At 40.1% G+C, this 19,587-nt stretch overlaps 1 protein-coding gene across 5 annotated transcripts in view; it reads left to right on the top strand.

Annotated features, from left to right (window-relative positions):
- The first annotated feature begins 235 nt into the window (after positions 1–235).
- Positions 236–19,587, top strand: part of NFU1 (NFU1 iron-sulfur cluster scaffold) — a 50,263-nt gene continuing 30,911 nt past the window's right edge. Inside the window, exons 1-5 of one of the 5 annotated variants that reach the window (XM_053589021.1) lie at positions 236–481; positions 5,289–5,354; positions 6,373–6,476; positions 11,903–12,038; positions 17,575–17,641. In XM_053589021.1, coding sequence (XP_053444996.1) covers positions 405–481; positions 5,289–5,354; positions 6,373–6,476; positions 11,903–12,038; positions 17,575–17,641 — 450 coding nt within the window. In that variant the 5' untranslated portion in view covers positions 236–404. The remainder of the gene's footprint in view (positions 482–5,288; positions 5,355–6,372; positions 6,477–11,902; positions 12,039–17,574; positions 17,642–19,587) is intronic. The other 4 variants (XM_053589019.1, XM_053589020.1, XM_053589022.1 and 1 more) reach the window with 4 other exon arrangements.

The following is a 19,587-nucleotide window of genomic DNA, read 5'->3' as shown; positions in this document are numbered from 1 at the left end:
CCTCTTTGGGCAGTCACTGAGCTGGACCTGGAGGGCGAGGAGGGTCCTACAGAGCACATTTAAAGACGTCGAACGTTGTCCTAACTGGAGGATCATCGCCAGAGAAAAACCCAGGAAGCAGAAACTAATGTACAGTTCTGCGCATGCGTTCAGGATGCTGCGTGCTTTTCCGAGGGCGCCTGCGCAAAACACCGCACAGTCTTTCCCTCCGCAAAGTCTCCCCGCTCAGACTGACGCAGAGGATAGGCGATGGTTGAAAAGGCCAAGGCGCTCATCCGCAGCAGCACCACCCATCGCCAGTAGGGTGCGCTCTATCCAGTGTACGCTCAGCTCTCAGCCAGCCTGCGCCTACGTAGGGCTTCCCAGGAGCCTCAGTGGACACGCCTGCGCATTTTCGGACTAAGATGTCGGCGGCTGCGGCTGTGGTCGCGGCCTGGCGGGGCTGTGGAGCCGCTGCTGCTGCCGCGGGGCTGCGTAGGCGGTAGGTGACGAGCCCGGAGCCCGGAATAGGGTGCCGCTGGATTTAGCCAAGCTAAGCGGTCGCCGCCTCGCAGACCCTTTCTCTGGGGTGGGGGGAGGTAGTGCATCTGATGGAGCCAGTCTTTCTGCGTCCGTCCCACAGTTGAGGGTTTAGCTGTCGGGAGGCTGGCTCGGAGAGACCCGCTATGGAGACAGATCCGATGAGCTGGCTTTGAATTGTGTGGTGCCTCCAGCCTTTCGACCACATGCATTCCCTCCTCTTTTAAAACACAAACTCAGACTATCACAAAGAAAGTAAGAAAATACTTGGTCTCATTCCCTCATTTTCCCAGGGGCCCAGAAAGGGGACGCGACATGTCCAAGGTCACACAACTTCTGAGTGTTGGAACTCCTAGGAGAATCTGGACCCCTGCGTTACCCTTTCACCCTCGACACCATCACTAAGTCCACACTGTTTCCTTGCGTTTCCTCTTTCCCTGAGCCTGCCTTTGAATTTTGCCTTTCAAAGACATCTGTGAACACTGGAAAGAGGGCATATGTAGGTTCATACCCTGATTTTACTACTGGAGAAAAAGGCCTGCAAAGTTTGACCTCTTGAGTATTTAGAAGTTTTAGAGTTAAAGGTGCTCTTGAAGGCTAAACGTATTTCCTAAAAATACTAACTTTGCAGAAGGATTTTGTTAGTTATGCCCAGTCTCTCCTTGTGTGTTTCAGCAGATGTCTTCCTTGAATAATTTAATCCTTTTACTTAAAAAACTTTAAACTAATGTCAGAATGTGCTTCTTGGCCAAATGCTGTGGCTCAAACCTGTAATCTCAGCACTTTGGGAGGTTGACTTTGAACCTCCCCTCATTCTCCCCTCACCCCGGTACCAAATTAGCATGGTTGAGGGGGTTGGTGGCTGGGCTTGTAGTCCCAGCTACTCCTAAGGCCTGAGGCAGGAGGATGCCACCAGGAGTCTGGTGGACAGAGTTAAGACTGTCTTCAAAAAATAAATAAATAAAGGTTTTGTATTTATTCATTAACTTGCCTTTTCAATGGGGTGAAGGGGTAGGAATACTGGTTGTGGAGTGTATTTTCAAATTCCAGGGTATTCATGGGAAGATTTATTTTTTATTTTTTTTATTGAGACAGAGTCTCACTAAAGTGATGTAATGTCACAGCTCACAGCAACCTCCAGCTCTTGGGCTTAACCGATTCTCTTTCCTCAGTCTCCCAAGTACCTGAGGCTTTAGGCACCTATTTTTTTTGTTGTAGTTGTTTGGCAGGCCAGGGCCAGGTTCAAACCCTCCAGCTCCTGTGTATGTGGCTGGTGCCCTAACCACTGAGCTACAAGCCTCATGGGAAAATTTAGGCAGTGAGCTATAGATTAATGGTGTTTTCACCTCAAAGATTGATATTCAGTAAGTAATTATCGGGCACTAATTACATAATAATAATGGTAGTAGCTAACTTTTTTTGTTGGTGTTGAGACAAGAGTCTCACCGTGTTGCCCTTGGTAGAGCGCCATGGCGTCACAGCTCACAGCAACCTCAAACTCTTGAGCTTAAGCGATTCTCTTGCCTCAGGCTCCCAAGCAGCTAGGACCACAGGCGCCAGCCACAATGCCTGGCTATTTTTTGTTGCAGTTGTCATTGTTGTTTTTAGCTATCCCAGGCCAGGTTCAAACCTGCTACCCTCAGTGTAGGTGGCTGGCACCATAACCACTGTGCTACGGGCGCCGAACCAGTAGTGGCTAACTTTCATTGATATAGCTTGGCATTGGTTTAAGTACTAAACATGGGTTATCTGAAAACCATCATCCCAGTCTTTTTTTTTTTTTTTGAGACAGAGTCTCACTATGTCATCCTGGGTGGAGTGCGTGGAGTCACAGCTCACAGCAACCTCCAACTATTAGGCTTAATCAGTTCTCTTGCCTCCCAAGTAGCTGGGACTGTAGGCGCCTGCTGCAACACCCAGCTATTTTTTTTTTTTTGGTTGTAGTTGTCATTGTTGTTTGGCAGGCCCTGGCTGGATTTGAACCTGCCAGCTTGGGTGTATGTGTCTAGTGCCTTAGCCACTGAGCTATAGTGCTCGGCCATCATCCCAGTCTTAAGAGGTAGCTGTGAATATTAACCTCATTGTATACACAGGAACTGAGGCCCTGTAGTGCTGGCCACTGGGGATGTAGAAAGAAAACAGTCTTTTTACTAAATGAATTTGCAGTTTAGTAGGAAAGACATTCTTAGCAACTAATGACAAACTCATAAGTGCTATGAAAGAGTCATTTAATTTCAAGTGATGACAGACCTTACTGTGATCAACTCTGCAGCTAGAGTGGGGAGTGGTAGGGCTTTACAGATTCCTTGATTCCCTGTTGGATGTTCTTTCCTCTGTTTTCCTGAATTCTCAGTGACAGTCCATTGATTTCTCTGGTAGCATCTAAGGAACTATGAGTTACAATACCACTGTGTCCCTGTAGTCTTTTGCTTTAAGCAAATAACATTTGAAGATGACTAGAGGGAGGAAAAATTGTAGTTCATCTGTATTGCACTTGATACTCACTTTTCTTTGTGACAAGCAGAATTTCAGTTTTTTAAGAGAAAAATGTGATGCAGCCTCTATGTGTCTCTTCTTGCCTATTTTAGGTGGCGAGTAATCAATGTTTTTTTTTTTAAGTGATCATATGTATGATTGTAAAAGTAACTCTCATGCTTAAAATTCTTCAGTGGTGCCTGGGAAATGACCGTTGTAATGGCTAGTGATAATATTTCAGTGTAAGTTGGATTTTATTTTTTATTTTATTGTTTATTTATTTTGAAGGTCTTACTCTGTTGCCTGGGCTAGAGTACTTTGTGGCGTGATCATAGCTCAGTGCAGCTTCAAACTCTTGGGCTCAAATGATCCTCCTGCCTTAGCCTGCCAAGTAGCTATAGGGACTATAGGCTCATACCACCATGGCTGATTTTTCTATTTTTATTTATTTATGTATCTATTATTTATGTATTTTTTTGAGATAGTCTCACTTTGTCACCCAGACTAGAGTGCTATGGAGTCATAGCTCACAGTAACCTCAAACTCTTAGACTCAAGCGATTCTCTTGTGTCAGCCTCCTGAGTAGCTGGGACTACAGGTGGCTGTCACAAAACCCAGCTATTTTTAGAGACAAGGTCTCGCTCTTGCTCAGGCTGGTCTTAAACCTGTGAGCTCAGGCAGTCCACCTGCCTTGGCCTCCCAGAGTGCTAGACTTAGAGGTGTGAGCCATTGTGCCCAGCCTGATTTTTCTATTTTAAATAGAGACAGGGTCTCATTCTTGCTCAGGCTAGTCTCAAACTACCATTCTCAAGCAGTCCACCTGCCTTCTTGACCTGGATTTTAAAGTAACTTGCATCCGAGTTCTAACATTTTTTAATACTAAATGTAGGAGACTGTGCACCAAACTCGTGGAAGCGGGAACCCACTCTGAGGGAGGCCCTGGGAGCAGGACAATCTCCTAGCCAGCATGGAGATGTTTGGCTGCCCGGGGACAAGCCCTCAAGCAGCTGCATGTGTTAATGAGTTAAGATTGGTTCCTTGTTAGCAAGCAGGTGTTACACATTGGACACTCGTGGTGCAGCAGGGTGGGAGTCGAGCCCGGTGGGAAAGAGCATATAGTGATCATTAAGCACATAGCTCTTGTGGGAGGGCCTTCACACCTATTGTATGCTGCTTCAATAAAAGGCTATGGCAGTGGTTGCTCAGGACTCTCCCTGAAATATGGGAAGCCCCCCTCTTACAGGTATTTGTGCCTTCAATCCGTGGTCCTGGCTGATTTTATTCCCACGGTGACAGGGTGCCCACAGTGGGCACCAACATAATGGTGACGAAGGTGGAATAGTGGATGTGCATCGACAACTAAAATTTCCTTTTATTTCATTTTCCAGTAGTATTTGTCCTTTCTCCCTTTGTTTTTACTTTTGTCAAATCTATGGAAAATATCCAATTAATGCTTCTCTGTAAGTGTGAAGTAAGCTGGACACAGTGGCTCATACCTGTTATCCTAGCACTTTGGCAGGCCAAGGTGGGAGGATCATTTGAGGCCACAAGTTTGAGACCAGCCTAAGCAACCTAACATGACCCTGTCTCTACAGAAATATAGAAAAATTAGGTTGTGGTGGTGCACACCTGTAGTGCTGTAGGCTGAGGCGGGAGGATTACTTGAGCCCAGGAGCTGAGGTTGCAATGAGCTATGATCAATCACCACCACACTAGCCCAGGCAGCAGAGCGAGACCCTGGCCTCTTCTCCACCAAACAAAAAGAGTGAAAGTTACAATACTAGGTTAATATATTTCCAGTCAGAAAGCATATAAAGACTGTAGGCTGCTTTAGCAGATTGGGGGACAATAGTTCACTTTCTATTAGATTTTTTAAAGTATTGAAATACTTTTTTTTTAATGTTCCCCATCATGAAATACTTTTCAAAATGTGATACAGCTTATTTCTACAGAAGGAAATATAGTGGTAGGGTGCAGAAAAAGAGGGAGACTTTATTATATACACTTTTTTTCCTTATCATTTTGAACCATGTGACTCTATTGCCTAGTTTTAAATTTTTTCCTAGAGAAGAAATAAAAGCCTATCATATTTACCTCCTTCGTGCATAATTAAGAGTTTGAGACTCCAGGTCAGTGTTTTCAGCGTTTCTTAAATCTCACAGTACACTCTAACTTATAGTTAAATTTGGCATACTTATGTTAATCAAATAAAAATTTAAAAAAATACATACTTGACTGTGCTTTGAACTTCTTTCAAAAATAATTTAATTACTGATCTTTGAAAATTTTTGCAGTGCACCTAAAATCCTCTTGCAGCACACCAGTGTACCTCGACACACCAGTGAAACTCACTGCTCCAGGTTATAAATTATTTTTTTTTAATTTATTTTTTATTTCAAATTAATATGAGGGTACAAGTTTTTAGGTTACATCATTCTCGCTTCCAGGGTAAAGTTCTAGTTGTAAAAGAGTCCCTCACCCAGGGGGTGTGTTACACCCTCACAATGTGCACGTTAGGCGAGATCCTGCTTTATATCCTTCCTCTTTCTGCCAGTTGTCCTTCCCTCTTCCTCCTGTACCCCTGTACTAGACTATATTTATGTCTTATTGTTCTTATGAGCATTAAATTATTTGTATATTGATTTCATATTAGTATGGAGAACACTGGATATTTGTTTTTCCATTCTTTGATACATTACTAAGAAGAATGCATTTCAGCTCCCTCCAGGTAAATGTAAAAGATGTAGAGTCTCCATCTTTTTCAATGGCTGAATAGTATTCCATGGTATACATATGAATAGATCATTGCTAAGTTGCTTCCATGGTTCGGCAATGATGAATTGAGCTGCAGTAAACATTCTGGTACAAATGTCTTCGTGGTAAAATGATTTTTATTCTTCTGGGTAGATACCTGGTAATGGGAGTACAGGATCAAATGGAAGGTCTACTTTTAGATCTTGGAGGATTCTCCACACTTCTCTCCAAAAAGGCTGTATTAGGGTTTACAATCCCACCAGCAGTGTAGAAGTGTTTCCTTTTCTCCACATCCATGTCTGGTGTTTTGTGACTTTGTGATGTGGGCTAATCTTGCTGGGGTTAGTGCTATCTTATTAGTGTAGGTGCAATTCTGTTGCTTATACCTGGATATACATCTAATTATCAAGGCTATGAATTTCCATTTGAGCTTTATCTGATTTTGAGTTATTTGTAGATATTGCTTGTTTAAGTAAGTACAAATAATGTTGTAGATGAAAAATGAAAAGTTAGCTCTAATTATTTTTATTGCTGTTATGTTTGAGACATGTCTTTAAATATGAGAAGTAGAAACTTAATTTAGAAGATTAGATCTCTTAAAATGTCATTTGTTTTAAAATGTAGGCTCTATCTTTTGATGAAGAATCCATACACTATTAAGAAACATCCTCTACATCAATTTGTGCAGAGACCGCTTTTCCCACTACCTGCAGCCTTTTGTAACAAAGGTAAAGTTTACCTCTTTTAGAGTAAATGGTATTTCAGAAACTGATTGAACTGTGCTAAGATTTTATGGATCAGGAAAGATGAGAATTTTCTACTTAGAACCCTATAAAAAGAATATGGAGGGTATTTTCTATCATATTGTCACACTTTACTGTAGTTATTTGCGACATTGTTTAGTAGATCTATGAAATCTCAGTATCTCATATAATACATTTCCTGGAACACAGAGTTGCTCAGTAAATGATTTCTGAAGTGAAAATATCAGAAAGTTACAAATGGGTTTGTGTTTCAAAGAATCCTATGTATTTTAAGTTATTGCTTTTTTTTACTTTGGTAAGTATAACCCTAAAATCAGCATGTTTCTGGCTTTCATTCAGATCTTGGAACATAACTTTTTTTTTTTTTTTGAGACAGAGTGTCACTATGTTGCCCTTAGTAGAGTGCTGGGGCATCACAGCTCACAGCAACCTCAAACCCTTGGGCTTAAGAGATTCTCTTGCCTCAGGCTCCCAAGTAGCTGGGACTACCAGTGTCTGCCACAATGCCTGGCTATTTTTTTTTTTTTTTGCAGTTGTCATTGTTGTTTTAGCTGGCCTGGGCCAGGTTTGAACCTACCAGCCTCAGTGTATGTGGCCAGTACCCTACCTTACACTGAGCTATGGGTGCCACCTGGAACATAAGATTTTGAGTAAGTTTTTTTTTTTTGTCTAAATTAGTTACTATGGTTTTATTAACAGTCTTGTTGAGATTACATACTTTGACTCTCTATAATATTAGAAACTCTCTATAGATTCTATAAATTTAGAAATATTATGAAGATGAGATTTGAAAATAATTTGAAATGTGCCAGGTGTGTGGTTGTATGCCTGTAGTCCCAGTTACTCCTGAGGCTAAGGTGGGAGGATCAGCTGAGCCAAGGAATTTGAGGCTACAGTGAGCTCTGATTCTGCCACTCCACCACAGCCTGGACACCAGAGCCAGATCCTATCTAAAAAAAAAATATTGAAATGTGACCTTTGTAATGTGGTTATAGAAGCTTAGGTGTGTGTATGCATGTGCATGTGTGTATGTGTGTAAGTGTCTTCCTATATGTGGTTATAGAGCTATAAAGTGTATAGATTCAGCCTATCTGCCTTTCCATCACCACCTTGAATACCTTCTTGTGGCTGTACTCTGGAAGGGGCTGACTCTGGCTAACAGCAGAAGTTAAATCAGGGTAGAGACTTTATATCTTCTATAGACTGGGGTAAGAAGAGGAGTGCTTTCCTGCCATCTTGCCTGTCTCCTTGAATCACAAAATAGTTTACACGTAAGTACATAAATAATGAATAACTCAACAGATCAGACCACTTGAATTGGACTTTTTTTTTTTTTTGTAGAGACAGAGTTTCACTTTATGGCCCTCGGTAGAGTGCCGTGGCGTCATACAGCTCACAGCAACCTCCAACTCCTGGGCTTAAGCGATTCTCTTGCCTCAGCCTCCTGAGTAGCTGGGACTACAGGCGCCCGCCACAACGCCCGGCTATTTTTTGGTTGCAGTTCAGCCGGGGCCGGGTTTGAACCCACCACCCTCGGTATATGGGGCCGGTGCCTTACTGACTGAGCCACAGGCGCTGCCCTGAATTGGACTTTTTAAATTGTTTTAATTTAACTAAATTTCATGGTCATCTAGGCTTTTCACCTTGGACACCCACTGATTTTGTCATTGATCCTGACTTTAAGCAGTACTAATCTATATTTTGTAGGATTTTATGCCTACCTAGGTACCTATTAATACCAAACCTAACAGGGAAAGATAATTTATGTAAGTCTTTCTATCCTTTTGTAACCCGACACTTTCAGGAGCATCCTTCTGAATGATAGCCCTGGGAGTCTCTTTTAAAATAAGTAATTAAATCCAATTTAGGGTATAATTGGAATGATCTTGTTAAATACCTATTCAGATTTGTTTTTGAAATACCTCTATTTATTGTCAAAAGAGAAACATTGTGTGGTGGCGGTGTCATACATTTTCATAATTTCTGTTTGAGATAGTGTGTATAGATTATATACTCTTAAGTGACTTTTTAAAAAGCATATATGACAGCTGGTGCGGTAGCGCACACCTGTAATCCTACCACTTTTAGGCTGAGGCAGGTGGATTGCTTGAGCTCAGGAGTTTCAGACCAGCCTGAGCAAGAGTGAGAAACCAGGGTGGTGCCCATGGCTCAAAGGAGTAGGGCACTGGCCCCATATGCCAGAGGTGGTGGGTTCAAACCCAGCCCCGGCCAAAAAAGAAAAAAAAAGAGTGAGAACCTATCTCTAAAAAAAATACACAGGCATTGTGGTGGGCATCTGTAATCCCAGCTACTCCTTATCTATTAGGCAAGAGAATCTCGAGCCCATGAGTTTGAGGTTGCTGTGAGCTGTGATGCCGCTGTACTCTATTGAGGGTAACAAAGTAAGACTCTGTCTCAAAAAAAAACAACAACAACCCAACAGGAGAATGAGGGAGCAGGGAGAGGGGAGGTGGGAGAGTGTTGGGGAAGGTCACAGTGTATGGCACACCTCCTGGGGGCAAGACTTAATTATAAGAGGGACTTTAACAAATGCAATCAGTGTAACCTAATCCTTTGTACCCTCAATGAATCCCAGGCAATCAAACATACATACATACATACATAAAATAAAACAAAACAGAAAAAACAAAACCCAAAACTTATTTATGGTGGAGAGAGAGCCTGGTCAGCTTCCACCTGACGAGTACAATGTAGGGGAGCACACCTCTTGGGTGAAGGACTCAAATACAGCTTGGATGCTACCTAACAAATATGAACAATGAACCCAATTGTATGTCCTTAATATTAATCCAAAATTTAAAAGAAAAGAATTTATGGTTTTAACCTTCAAATACTTCTAACGTTTTTTTCTTTCTGCAGGTCTAGTTTTACGTAAGTGGGTTGAGTAGAATGAAACCGAATTTAATTCAAAAATTGTTAGAGTGTCTAGTGTGTGTAGAAATTTCAGTTATGTATTATGGGCCAGGTTCTGTGGCTAACACTTAGAATTCTAGCACTCTGGGAGGCCAAGGTGGAAGGATTGCTTGAGATCAGGACTTCAAGAGTAGCCTGAGCAAGAGTGAGACCCTGTCTCTACAAAAAATTGGAAAATAGCAAGTTGTGGTGGCATACACCTGTAGTCCCAGCTACTTGGGAGGCTGAGGCAGGATAATCGCTTGAGCCCAGGGGTTTGAGGTTGCAGTGAGCTATGATCGTGCCACTGTACCGTACCCTGGGTGACACGGTGAGAACCTGTCTCAAAAAAAAAAAAAAAAAAAGAAAACTGCAAGAAATAATTAAGAATCAGAGTTAGAAGAACCTTGCTGTCTTTTATATAGAAAGAGGTGGCAGCCCTTTCTTTAATATTTCATTTGAAAAATTGTTCCCTTGGGCAGCACCTGTGGCTCAGTGAGTAGGACACTGGCCCCATATACCAAGGGTGGTGTGTTCAAACCCAACCCCAGCCAAACTGCAACAAAAAAATAGCCAGGCACTGGCACCTGGAGTCCCAACTACTCCGAAGGCTGAGGCAAGAGAATTGCCTAGGCCCAAGAGCTGGGGGTGGGAGAGGAGCAGTGCCTGTGGCTCAAATGAGTAGGCCGCTAGCCCCATATACCAGAGGTGGCGGGTTCAAACCTGGCCCCGAGCAAAAACAAAAACAAAAAAAAATAAAAGAAAAAGAAAAAATTGTTCCCTTCTAACACAGATTTTCAGAGTAACGTCTTGGTGGAAATAGAGTTATAAATATTTTAAATCCCATGCTTGGCGTTGAGATTATTTTTTATTTTTCTCTCTTTTGGGATCTGCCTGGTCACCACCTGATGTCTAATTAGGATAGTGACTTAAACAAAATGAATTGGAGTTTAGTTTCAGTTGCTACTTTATCTGGGAAATGGTTTAACATCAGTTAGCAGGAACTGTATGTCAAGGTGCAAAAACAACTCTCAAATGTCAAATTAGGACCTTCTCCCTAATGGTTAGCACTTTCATACCAACCATGTGTTTTGCCAAATATGATCTTTTTCAGATTTAAAACTGATGATTTATTATTATTATTATCTCTCCTAAAATATATGGAATGAAGGTTATGACAGAATGGGAAAAATGATCTTAAATCTATCTTCCTGTTATGCTTAGCACTACTAGACAAGGATTGGCAGTATGCACAGTGGCTAAGAGAGTCAGCACTAGAAAATTATCTAGACTTGAATCCTGGCTCTGTCACTTCCTAGCTGAATGACTTAGTTTCCTCCTAAAAAATAAGATAAAAACAGTGCCTCCTTGGAAGGACATAGGATTAAGTGATATACTTTACATGTATAATGTGCTTGGCACCAGGCCTAGCACATAATAGGTACTTAGTGTATTTTTTAGTTATTAATGTTATCATATATTGCCGTCAACCTATTTAAATGTACTTCTTAAAGAGAGAGGATTTCTGAGGAAAGATCTTGCCTTTTTTTTTCTTTTTCTTTTTTAAATCATTAGCTCACAAAACTTTACAAAAGGTTTATTTTCACAATGAATAATGAAAGTCTGTTTAATTGTTTTAAAGCTATTAAAACTAATGCTTTTGTCCTGCAAGTTGATATAATAGCAAGGTAGGAAATTAAAAGATTCTGTTTTCTCTTTATGGCTTTAATGAATTCATTCTCAGTTTCATCGTGGTCCTAGAAGAAACATAAGACAAGAGCCTGTAAAGATATGTTTTAAATATTCCAGAAAGTAATTTGCATGGATTCCCACTTACATGATTTTATGATGTTACTAACTGTACCATTAGTCAAGTTATTTAATATTTCTCAGCCTCAGTTTTTTCATTTGTAAAATGGGAATAGTAGTTCCTTCTTTATATAGTTGTTAAAGGCATAAGTACATTTATAGCACATGACTTTGTATCTGGCATGTAATAAGCAAACACTAAATATTTATAATAATACTATTACAAATTAGTAACTTTATTATCTATAAAATAATGGTGTCACTTTGGAAGGAAGCGACTGTAACATTTTACTATATTGATTTCACAGTGATAATGATCTATGATTATGATTATGATAGCCACTAGCACCAAGTCACCAAGTAGAATATGTATCTGACTCCTGACTTATGATGTACCTCCCTACTTAATTGTAGGATGTTGCTGGAATTTGTTGAGTAATACAACTATCTAAATAATCAGTATTAATATAAAATTTCACGTAGTTATGCTAAATATATTGATATATTTCTTTGTCATCTTATAAATTCTTACTGTGCCAGCATGGGGAATAAAGCCTTGTTTTTTCCAACTTTTCTTACTACTTCTGGTTCTCTGAAGATGAGAACTTCATAGTCCATAAACTTGTTTACTATTTTTTCTGGAATAACATTCTTCTTTTCTTTTTTAGTGAGATACATGTTTATTCAAACACAAGATACTCCAAATCCCAACAGTTTGAAGTTTATACCGGGAAAACCAGTTCTTGAGACAAGGACCATGGATTTTCCGACCCCAGCTACAGCGTTTCAATCCCCTCTGGCTAGGTATATTACTGTTTTTATTTGCTTTTGCCAAGAAACATAAATAAAAACTGACTGGGGTTAAGACGTCCTTATTTGGCTTTTGTATTTATATGTGCATTATGTATACACTTTATTTATTTTTTTGAGATAAGGTCTTAGTCTGTCACCAAGGCCAGAGTACAGTAGCCTCATCATAGTTACTGCATCCTCAAACTCCTAGGCTCAAAAGATCCTCCTTCCTAGCTCGGTGTTGTGGCAGGCTCCTATAGTCCTAGGTACTTGGGAGGCTGAGGCAAGAGAATTGCTTAAGCCCAAGAGTTTGAGGTTGCTTTGAACTATGACACTATGACATTCTACCAAGGGCAACATATTGAGCCTCTGTCTCAAAGAAAAAAAGATCCTCCTGCCTCAGCCTCCTAAATAGCTGGGACTATAGGCTTTCCCACCAAAAATTTTTCTATTTTTTGTAGAAATAGATCTTAATTCTTTCTTAGGCTGGTCTCAAACTCCTGGTCTCAAGGGATCCTCCCACTTCACCTTCCCAAAGTGCTAGGATTACAATGTGAGCCTCTGAGCCTGGCCTACATATTTTTTTAGGGTAGAGAATACTTTATTTTTTTTCTAGTAAGAGGTAAAGAAAATGAGTTTATAGTAGAAAACCTTTCTCCCGAAGAGTGATACATTTGAGAGTTCTGTACCATGAATAAATAAAAATTTATATTTTTACTTAAGGAAAATAAATTAATTAAATTGCTAATCATGGTAAATTTCCATTCCAAATTTTTAAAAGTCTTATTTTTAAGAATAATGAAAGCTTGCACATTTTATTCTTTTTTTTTTTTGGCCGGGGCTAGGTTTGAACCTGCCACCTCCGGCATATGGGACTGGCGCCCTACTCCTTGAGCCACAGGCGTCGCCCTGCACATTTTATTCTTAAAGATAATTTCTAGATGTTTCAAGATGGAGTAATTCCTAAAACAGCCCACTTAGGACTACAAATGTTTATATTAGTAGTATGATATTTTTCAAAACTAGTCAGTAGAAACAGTTTTTAAATTCACTGATAAAGACATGTTTAAACATACAGTAGGTCCCCTTTATCTTTGGTTTTGCTTTCTGTAGTTTGAATTACCAGTATCAACTGGGATCCAAAGATATTAAATGGGAAATTACAGAAATAAACTTATTTTTATTTCAGAAATAAACCTAGAAGTTTTAAGTTGTGTACCATTCTGAGTAGTGTGATGAAATCTCACTCTTTCCTGCCTTCTGCCCATGATGTAACTCCTCCCTTTGTCCAGCATATTCTTGCTGCATACTTCTCAGTTATCAGATGTTGCAAAATCACAGTGTATTCAAGTAACCCTTATTTCACTTAGTAATGGCCCAAAGTGCAAGAGCAGTGATGCTGGGTATTGTTATAATTGTTCTATTTTATTATTAATTATTGTTGTTAATCTCTTACTATGCCTGGTTTGTAAGTTAAACTTTATTACAAGTATTCATGTGTAGGAAAAAGTATAGTATATATAGAGTGTGTTACTAGCTGTGGTTTCAGGGATCCACTGGGGGTCTTGGAACATATATACCCTAAAAATAAAGGGAAATCACTCTGGGTCAGAGTTGATAAAGCACAGCTAGGTACAGTGGCGTAAGTCTGTAATCCCAGCACTTTGGGAGGCTGAGATAGAAAGATAATTTGAGGCTAGGAGTTTGAGACCAGCCTGGGCAATATGGTGAGAGCCTGTCTCTCAAAATTATGAAAAATTTAGCCAAGCATGGTGGCACTTGCCTGTAATTCTCACTACTTGGGATGCTGAGTCAGGAGGACTGCTAGAAAATGGGAGTTTGAAAGTACAATGAGCTGTGATCATGCCACTGTACACCAGCCTGGATAGGAGCAGAGTGAGAGCCTGTCTCTTAAGAAAAAAAAAAAATAATAAGATAAAGAGCAAATGATAAAATTGTTGGAAGGAACCTCTTTTTATCTGATAGCTAGAGAAATGATTTGTAATAAGGACTATTAGAGTCAGCATCATTTGAAATTTTTGGTAACCTAAGTCTGGTACTGCATGCCAAAGATAATTAGAAAATAAAAGTGTAGATAACTTTTTTTTTTTTTTTTTTTTGAGATAAAGTCTCACTCTGTTGCCCTGAGCAGAGTGCCAGAGTGCTGTGGCATCATAGCTCACAGTACCTTCCAACTCTTGGGCTCAAGTGATCCTCTTGCCACCATGCCTGGCCTTGATAACTATTTCTATACACACAGCCATTTTGTATATCTCATTTAGGGGAGATAGAAATTTGCTAAGCTCAGGAGTAGTTTTTAAAATTCCTAATTAATATATACATTTTCTTTGACTTAAACATGTCAGTTCTCAAAGTATACCTTAGAGGAGTGGTTCTTAACCTTCCTAATGCCGCGATGTATTTTCATTGTTACAAAGGGGTTGTGACCCACAGGTTGAGAACTGCTTTATTATTATTATTATTTTGTTATTATTATTTTTTTTGTAGAGACAGTCTTATTTTATCGCCCTCGGTAGAGTGCCGTGGCGTCACACAGCTCACAGCAACCTCCAACTCCTGGGCTTAAGCCATTCTCTTGCCTCAGCTTCCCGAGTAGCTGGGACTACAGGCGCCCGCCACAACGCCCAGCTAGTTTTTTGTTGCAGTTTGGCCAGGGTTGGGTTTGAACCCGCCACCCAACTCACTACTATATGGGACGGGCACGCTACTCACTGAGCCACAGGCGCCGCCCGAGAACTGCTGCTTTAGAGCATTTGTTTTTCACATTTTATTCGAGCTACCGTAAGAATGATCTAATACACACATACCTCTGTATGTGTGTGTGTCGGTGTGTGTATGTGTGTAACGAATGTTTGATGGGATAATTTTCACTCTTTTCACCCTTACAATAGGTAATACATTCTCATATTTCCTTTTTACATCTCTCTTTGTTATTCCATTCTGTTTTATCTTTTTGAGGGGGAGGCGGGCACAGAGTCTCACTCACTTGCCCTGGGGTAGAGTGCTGTGGTGTCTTCATAGCTCACAGCAACCTCAAATTCCTGGGCTCAAGTGACCTTCTCACCTCAGCCTCTTGAGTAGCTGGGAGGCATGTGCCACCATGCCTGACTAACTTTTCTATTTTTAGTGGAGATGGGGTCTTGTTCTTGCTCAGGCTGGTCTCAAACTCCTGAGTGCAAGCGATCCTCCCACCTCAGCCTCCCAAGAGTGCTAGGATTACAGTTATGAGCCAGTGCGCCCAGCCTCTGTTTCGTTTTTGTTGTTGTTGTTTGTTTTTGAGACAGAGTCTCACTGTATTGCCCTGGGTAGAGCGCTGTGGTATCACAGCTCACAGCAACTTCAAACTCTTAAGACTTAAGCGAGTCTCTTGCCTCAGCCTACCAAGTAGCTGGGACTACAGGTGCTTGCCACAGTGCACAGCTACATTTTCGTTGTAGTTGTCGTTGTTTGGCAGGCCCAGGCCGGGTTCGAACCCACCAGCTCCAGTGTATGTGGCTGGGGCCCTAGCCACTGAGCTACAGGTGCCGAGTCCCTTCATTCTGTTTTATCTTATTAGATAATATCCTAATCACTACAAAATAGATTTCACAATTCACTTGGGTATTTGAAAAATCCTACTTTAGAGAACCCAGCACATATATACAAGGTGTATGCAGGGATATTCAGAGTAGCCTTGTTGGTAAAATAAAACAAGTAGTAAGTTGGAAACAACCTAAATATTCATCGATAGGAAAAGTTAGATAAATTTAGTCCATCTATAGTCTGTACATAACAAAAAACATGAGGGCCAAGCATGAAGGCTCATACCTGTAATTTTCTAGCACTCTGGGAGGCTTAAGGTGGCAAGATCACTTGAACTCAAGAGTTTGAGACCAGACTAAGGAAGAGTGAGACCTCATCTCTACTAAAAATAGAAAAACTAGCTGGAAGTTATGGCAGGCACTTATAGTCCTAGCTACTTGGGAGGCTGAGGCAGGAAGATTGCTTGAACCCAGGAGTTTGAGGTTGCTGTGAGCTAGTATGACACCATGGCACTCTAGCCCAGGCACCAGAGCAAGATTTTGTCTCCAAAAAAAAAAAAAGTGAGGAATACCCATATATACTATCATAGAAGGACATCTAAGACCATTAAGTGAAGTAAGCAAATTGTAGAACAGTGAATATGATATAATATGTATATAAAAGCAAAAGGACAAAACAAATGCATTGACATAAAGATCTAATCTGAAAGAATATATAACTGATAACAGGATTTGGGAAAGATTGTAGGGGACATTTAAACTATGTTTTTTTTGTAGAGACAGAGTCTCATTTTATCGCTCTTGGTGGAGTGCAGTGGTGTCACATAGCTCACAGCAACCTTCAACTCCCGGGCTTAGGTGATTCTCTTGCCTCAGCCTCCCCAGTAGCTGGGACTACAGGTGCCCACCAAAATGCCTGGCTTTTTTTTTTTCTTGCAGTTTAGCTGGGGCCGGGTTTGAACCCACCATCCTCGGTAGATGGGGCCAACGCCCTACCCACTGCCAGATGCCACCCTATGTGTATTGTTTGAAATGGTTACATCAAGAATGAGTTGGCTCATTGAGTGCCTGTAGCTCAAGCAGCTAAGGCACCAGCCACATACATCAGAGAGACCTGGCAGGTTCAAATCCAGCCTGGACCTGCCAAACGACAATGACAGCTACGGCCAAAAAATAGCCAGGCGTTGTGGCAGGCACCTGTAGTCCCAGGTACTTGGGAGGCTGAGGCAAGAGAATCGCTTAAGCCCAGGAATTGGAGGTTGCTGTGAGCTGTGATGCCATAGTACTCTACCCAGGGTGACATAGTGAGACTCTGTCTCAAAAAAATAAAAATGAGTTCACATATTTTGTATTTAATAAATGGAAAGGTAAAATAAACCTAATGAACTCAGTTATAGATTATTTTTATTATGTAAGAGATGTTCAGTGGGCGAAAGCCCTTTTCAAATTAGTCTTTTTAAATTGTGTTTCTTCTGGATTCGCCAAATTGATCTCCAGTCAAGCACAACTAATGTTTTTCTCGTGTTTGTGGGGAATTTTTTGCTGTAAGCTAGATAAGCTTCCTTAGGACAGAGAGACCTATTTCTTTATCATCATATATATGTAGCGCTTAGTGAGTGTTTGGCTCTCAGTAGAGGGCAAATATTTGCTGAATGAATGTATGGGTGACTGATTGTATGCCTATACCACAGTCTGCTTATTCAGTCACCACTTGGTGGACATTTCAGATTTTTGTATGTGTGGGGCTATTACAAGTAAAGGTGCTATAAAGATTCATGTATGAGTCTTTGTGGAGCATATGTTTCTACTTCTCTTAGGCAGATACCTAATTGTAGGATTGCTGGATTATTGGGTAAGAAAGTAAAACAAAATTGGCCATGAGTTGACAATTGTTGAAGCTAGTTATAGGTAGATGGAGAGTCTACTTTTCTCTCTACTTTTGTATATGTTTAAACTTTTCCATTATAAAATATCTTACTATCTTTGTATTTTTTCTTTATTTACAGGCAGTTATTTAGGATTGAAGGAGTAAAAAGTGTCTTTTTTGGACCAGATTTTATCACTATCACAAAGGTAAACATATGAGTATATAAAATAAGATTTAAAGTACTTTTGGTTTTTTCCTGAGAGTAATGCTCCTCTCCAGAATTTCCATTCTTAATATATTTTATGTAGTATATATATTATTAAAAATCTCAAATGAAGTTTACTTTTCTCATTTCTCAAATTAATTATTTAATAGAATTTTCTAGTTAAAATTAACTATAGTCCAGATCTCTCATTTTTCTTTCCTTTTTTTTTTTGACAAATGAAAAATGTATTTATATAAATTGGACTTAATCAAAATTTAAAACTTTTGTGCTTCAAAGGATAACATAAAAACAATGAAAAGGCAGCCTACTAGTTGGGGGAAAATATTTGCATATTACATTGCAAAAGTTGATAAAGGACTTGTATTCAAAACATATAAAGAACTCTGACAATTCAATGTTAAAAAGACAAATAATCCCATTTACAAAATGGACAAAGAAATTAAATAGACATTTTCCAGATAAAATGTATTAATGGCCAAAAAGCACATGAAAAGATTCTTAACTTCATTAGTCACTAGGGAAATGCTAATCAAAACCACAATGAGATAACAACTTAACATCCATGAGGGTAGCTGAGAATTTTTTTTTCTTTTTTTATTGTTGGGGATTCATTGAGGGTACAAGAAAATCAGGTTACACTGATTGCATTTGTTAGGTAAAGTCCCTCTTACAATCGTGTCTTGCCCCCAAAAGGTATGGCACACACCAAGGCCCCACCCCTCTCCCTCTTTCCCTCTCTCTGCTTTTCCTCCCCTTCCCCATGACCTTAATTGTCATTAATTGTCCTCCTATTAAAATTGAGTACATAGGATTCGTGCTTCTCCATTCTTGTGATGCTTTACTAAGAATAATGTGTTCCACTTCCATCCAGGTTAATACAAAGGCTGTAAAGTCTCCATTTTTTTAATGGCTGAATAGTATTCCATGGTGTACATATACCACAGCTTTTAATCCATTCCTGGATTGGTGGGCATTTAGATTGTTTCCACATTTTGGTGATTGTAAATTAAGCTGCAATAAACAGTCTAGTGCAAGTGTCTTTATGGTAAAAGGATTTTTTTTCCTTCTGGGTAGATGCCCAATAACGGATTGCAGGATCAAGTGGGACGTCTAGCTTGAGTTCTTTGAGGGTTCTCCATACTTCTTCCAAAAAGGTTGTACTAGTTTGCAGTCCCACCGGCAGTGTAAAAGTGTTCCCTTCTCTCCACATCCATGCCAGCATCTGCAATGTTGAGATTTTGTGATGTGGGCCATTCTCGCTGGGGTTAGATGGTATCTCAGGGTGGTTTTGATTTGCATTTCTCCAATAATTAGGGATGATGAGCTTTTTTTTTTTTTTTTTTTTTGCAGTTTTTGTCTGGGGCTGGGCTTGAACCCACCACCTCCGGCATATAGGGCCATTGCCCTACTCCTTTGAGCCACAGGCACCTCCCGATGATGAGCATTTTTTCATATGTTTGTTAGCCATTTGTCTGTCTTCTTTAGAGAAGGTTCTATTCATGTCTCTTGCTCATTGTTATATGGGATTGTTGGCTTTTTTAAATGTGGATTAATTTGAGTTCTCTATAGATCCTAGTTATCAAGCTGTTGTCTGATTCAAATTATGCAAAAATCCTTTCCCATTGTGTAGGTTGTCTATTTGCTTTGGTTGTTGTCTCCTTAGCGGTATAGAAGCTAATTAAGTTTAATTAAGTCCCATTTGTTTATTTTTGTTTTTGTTGCAGTTGCCACGGCAGTCTTCTTCATGCAGTCTTTCCCTAGGCCGATATCTTCCAGTGTTTTTCTTATGGTTTCTTGGAGGATTTTTATTGTTTTATGCCTTAAAGTCCTTTATCCATCTTGAATCAATTTTTGTGAGTGGAGAAAGGTGTGGGTCCAATTTCAATCTTTTACATGTGGATATCCAGTGCTTCCAGCACCATTTAT

The sequence above is a fragment of the Nycticebus coucang genome, chromosome 4 (assembly GCF_027406575.1).
Source record: "Nycticebus coucang isolate mNycCou1 chromosome 4, mNycCou1.pri, whole genome shotgun sequence".
NCBI classification, from domain to species: Eukaryota; Metazoa; Chordata; class Mammalia; order Primates; family Lorisidae; genus Nycticebus; species Nycticebus coucang.
This window is presented reverse-complemented; position numbering and strand designations above follow the sequence as displayed.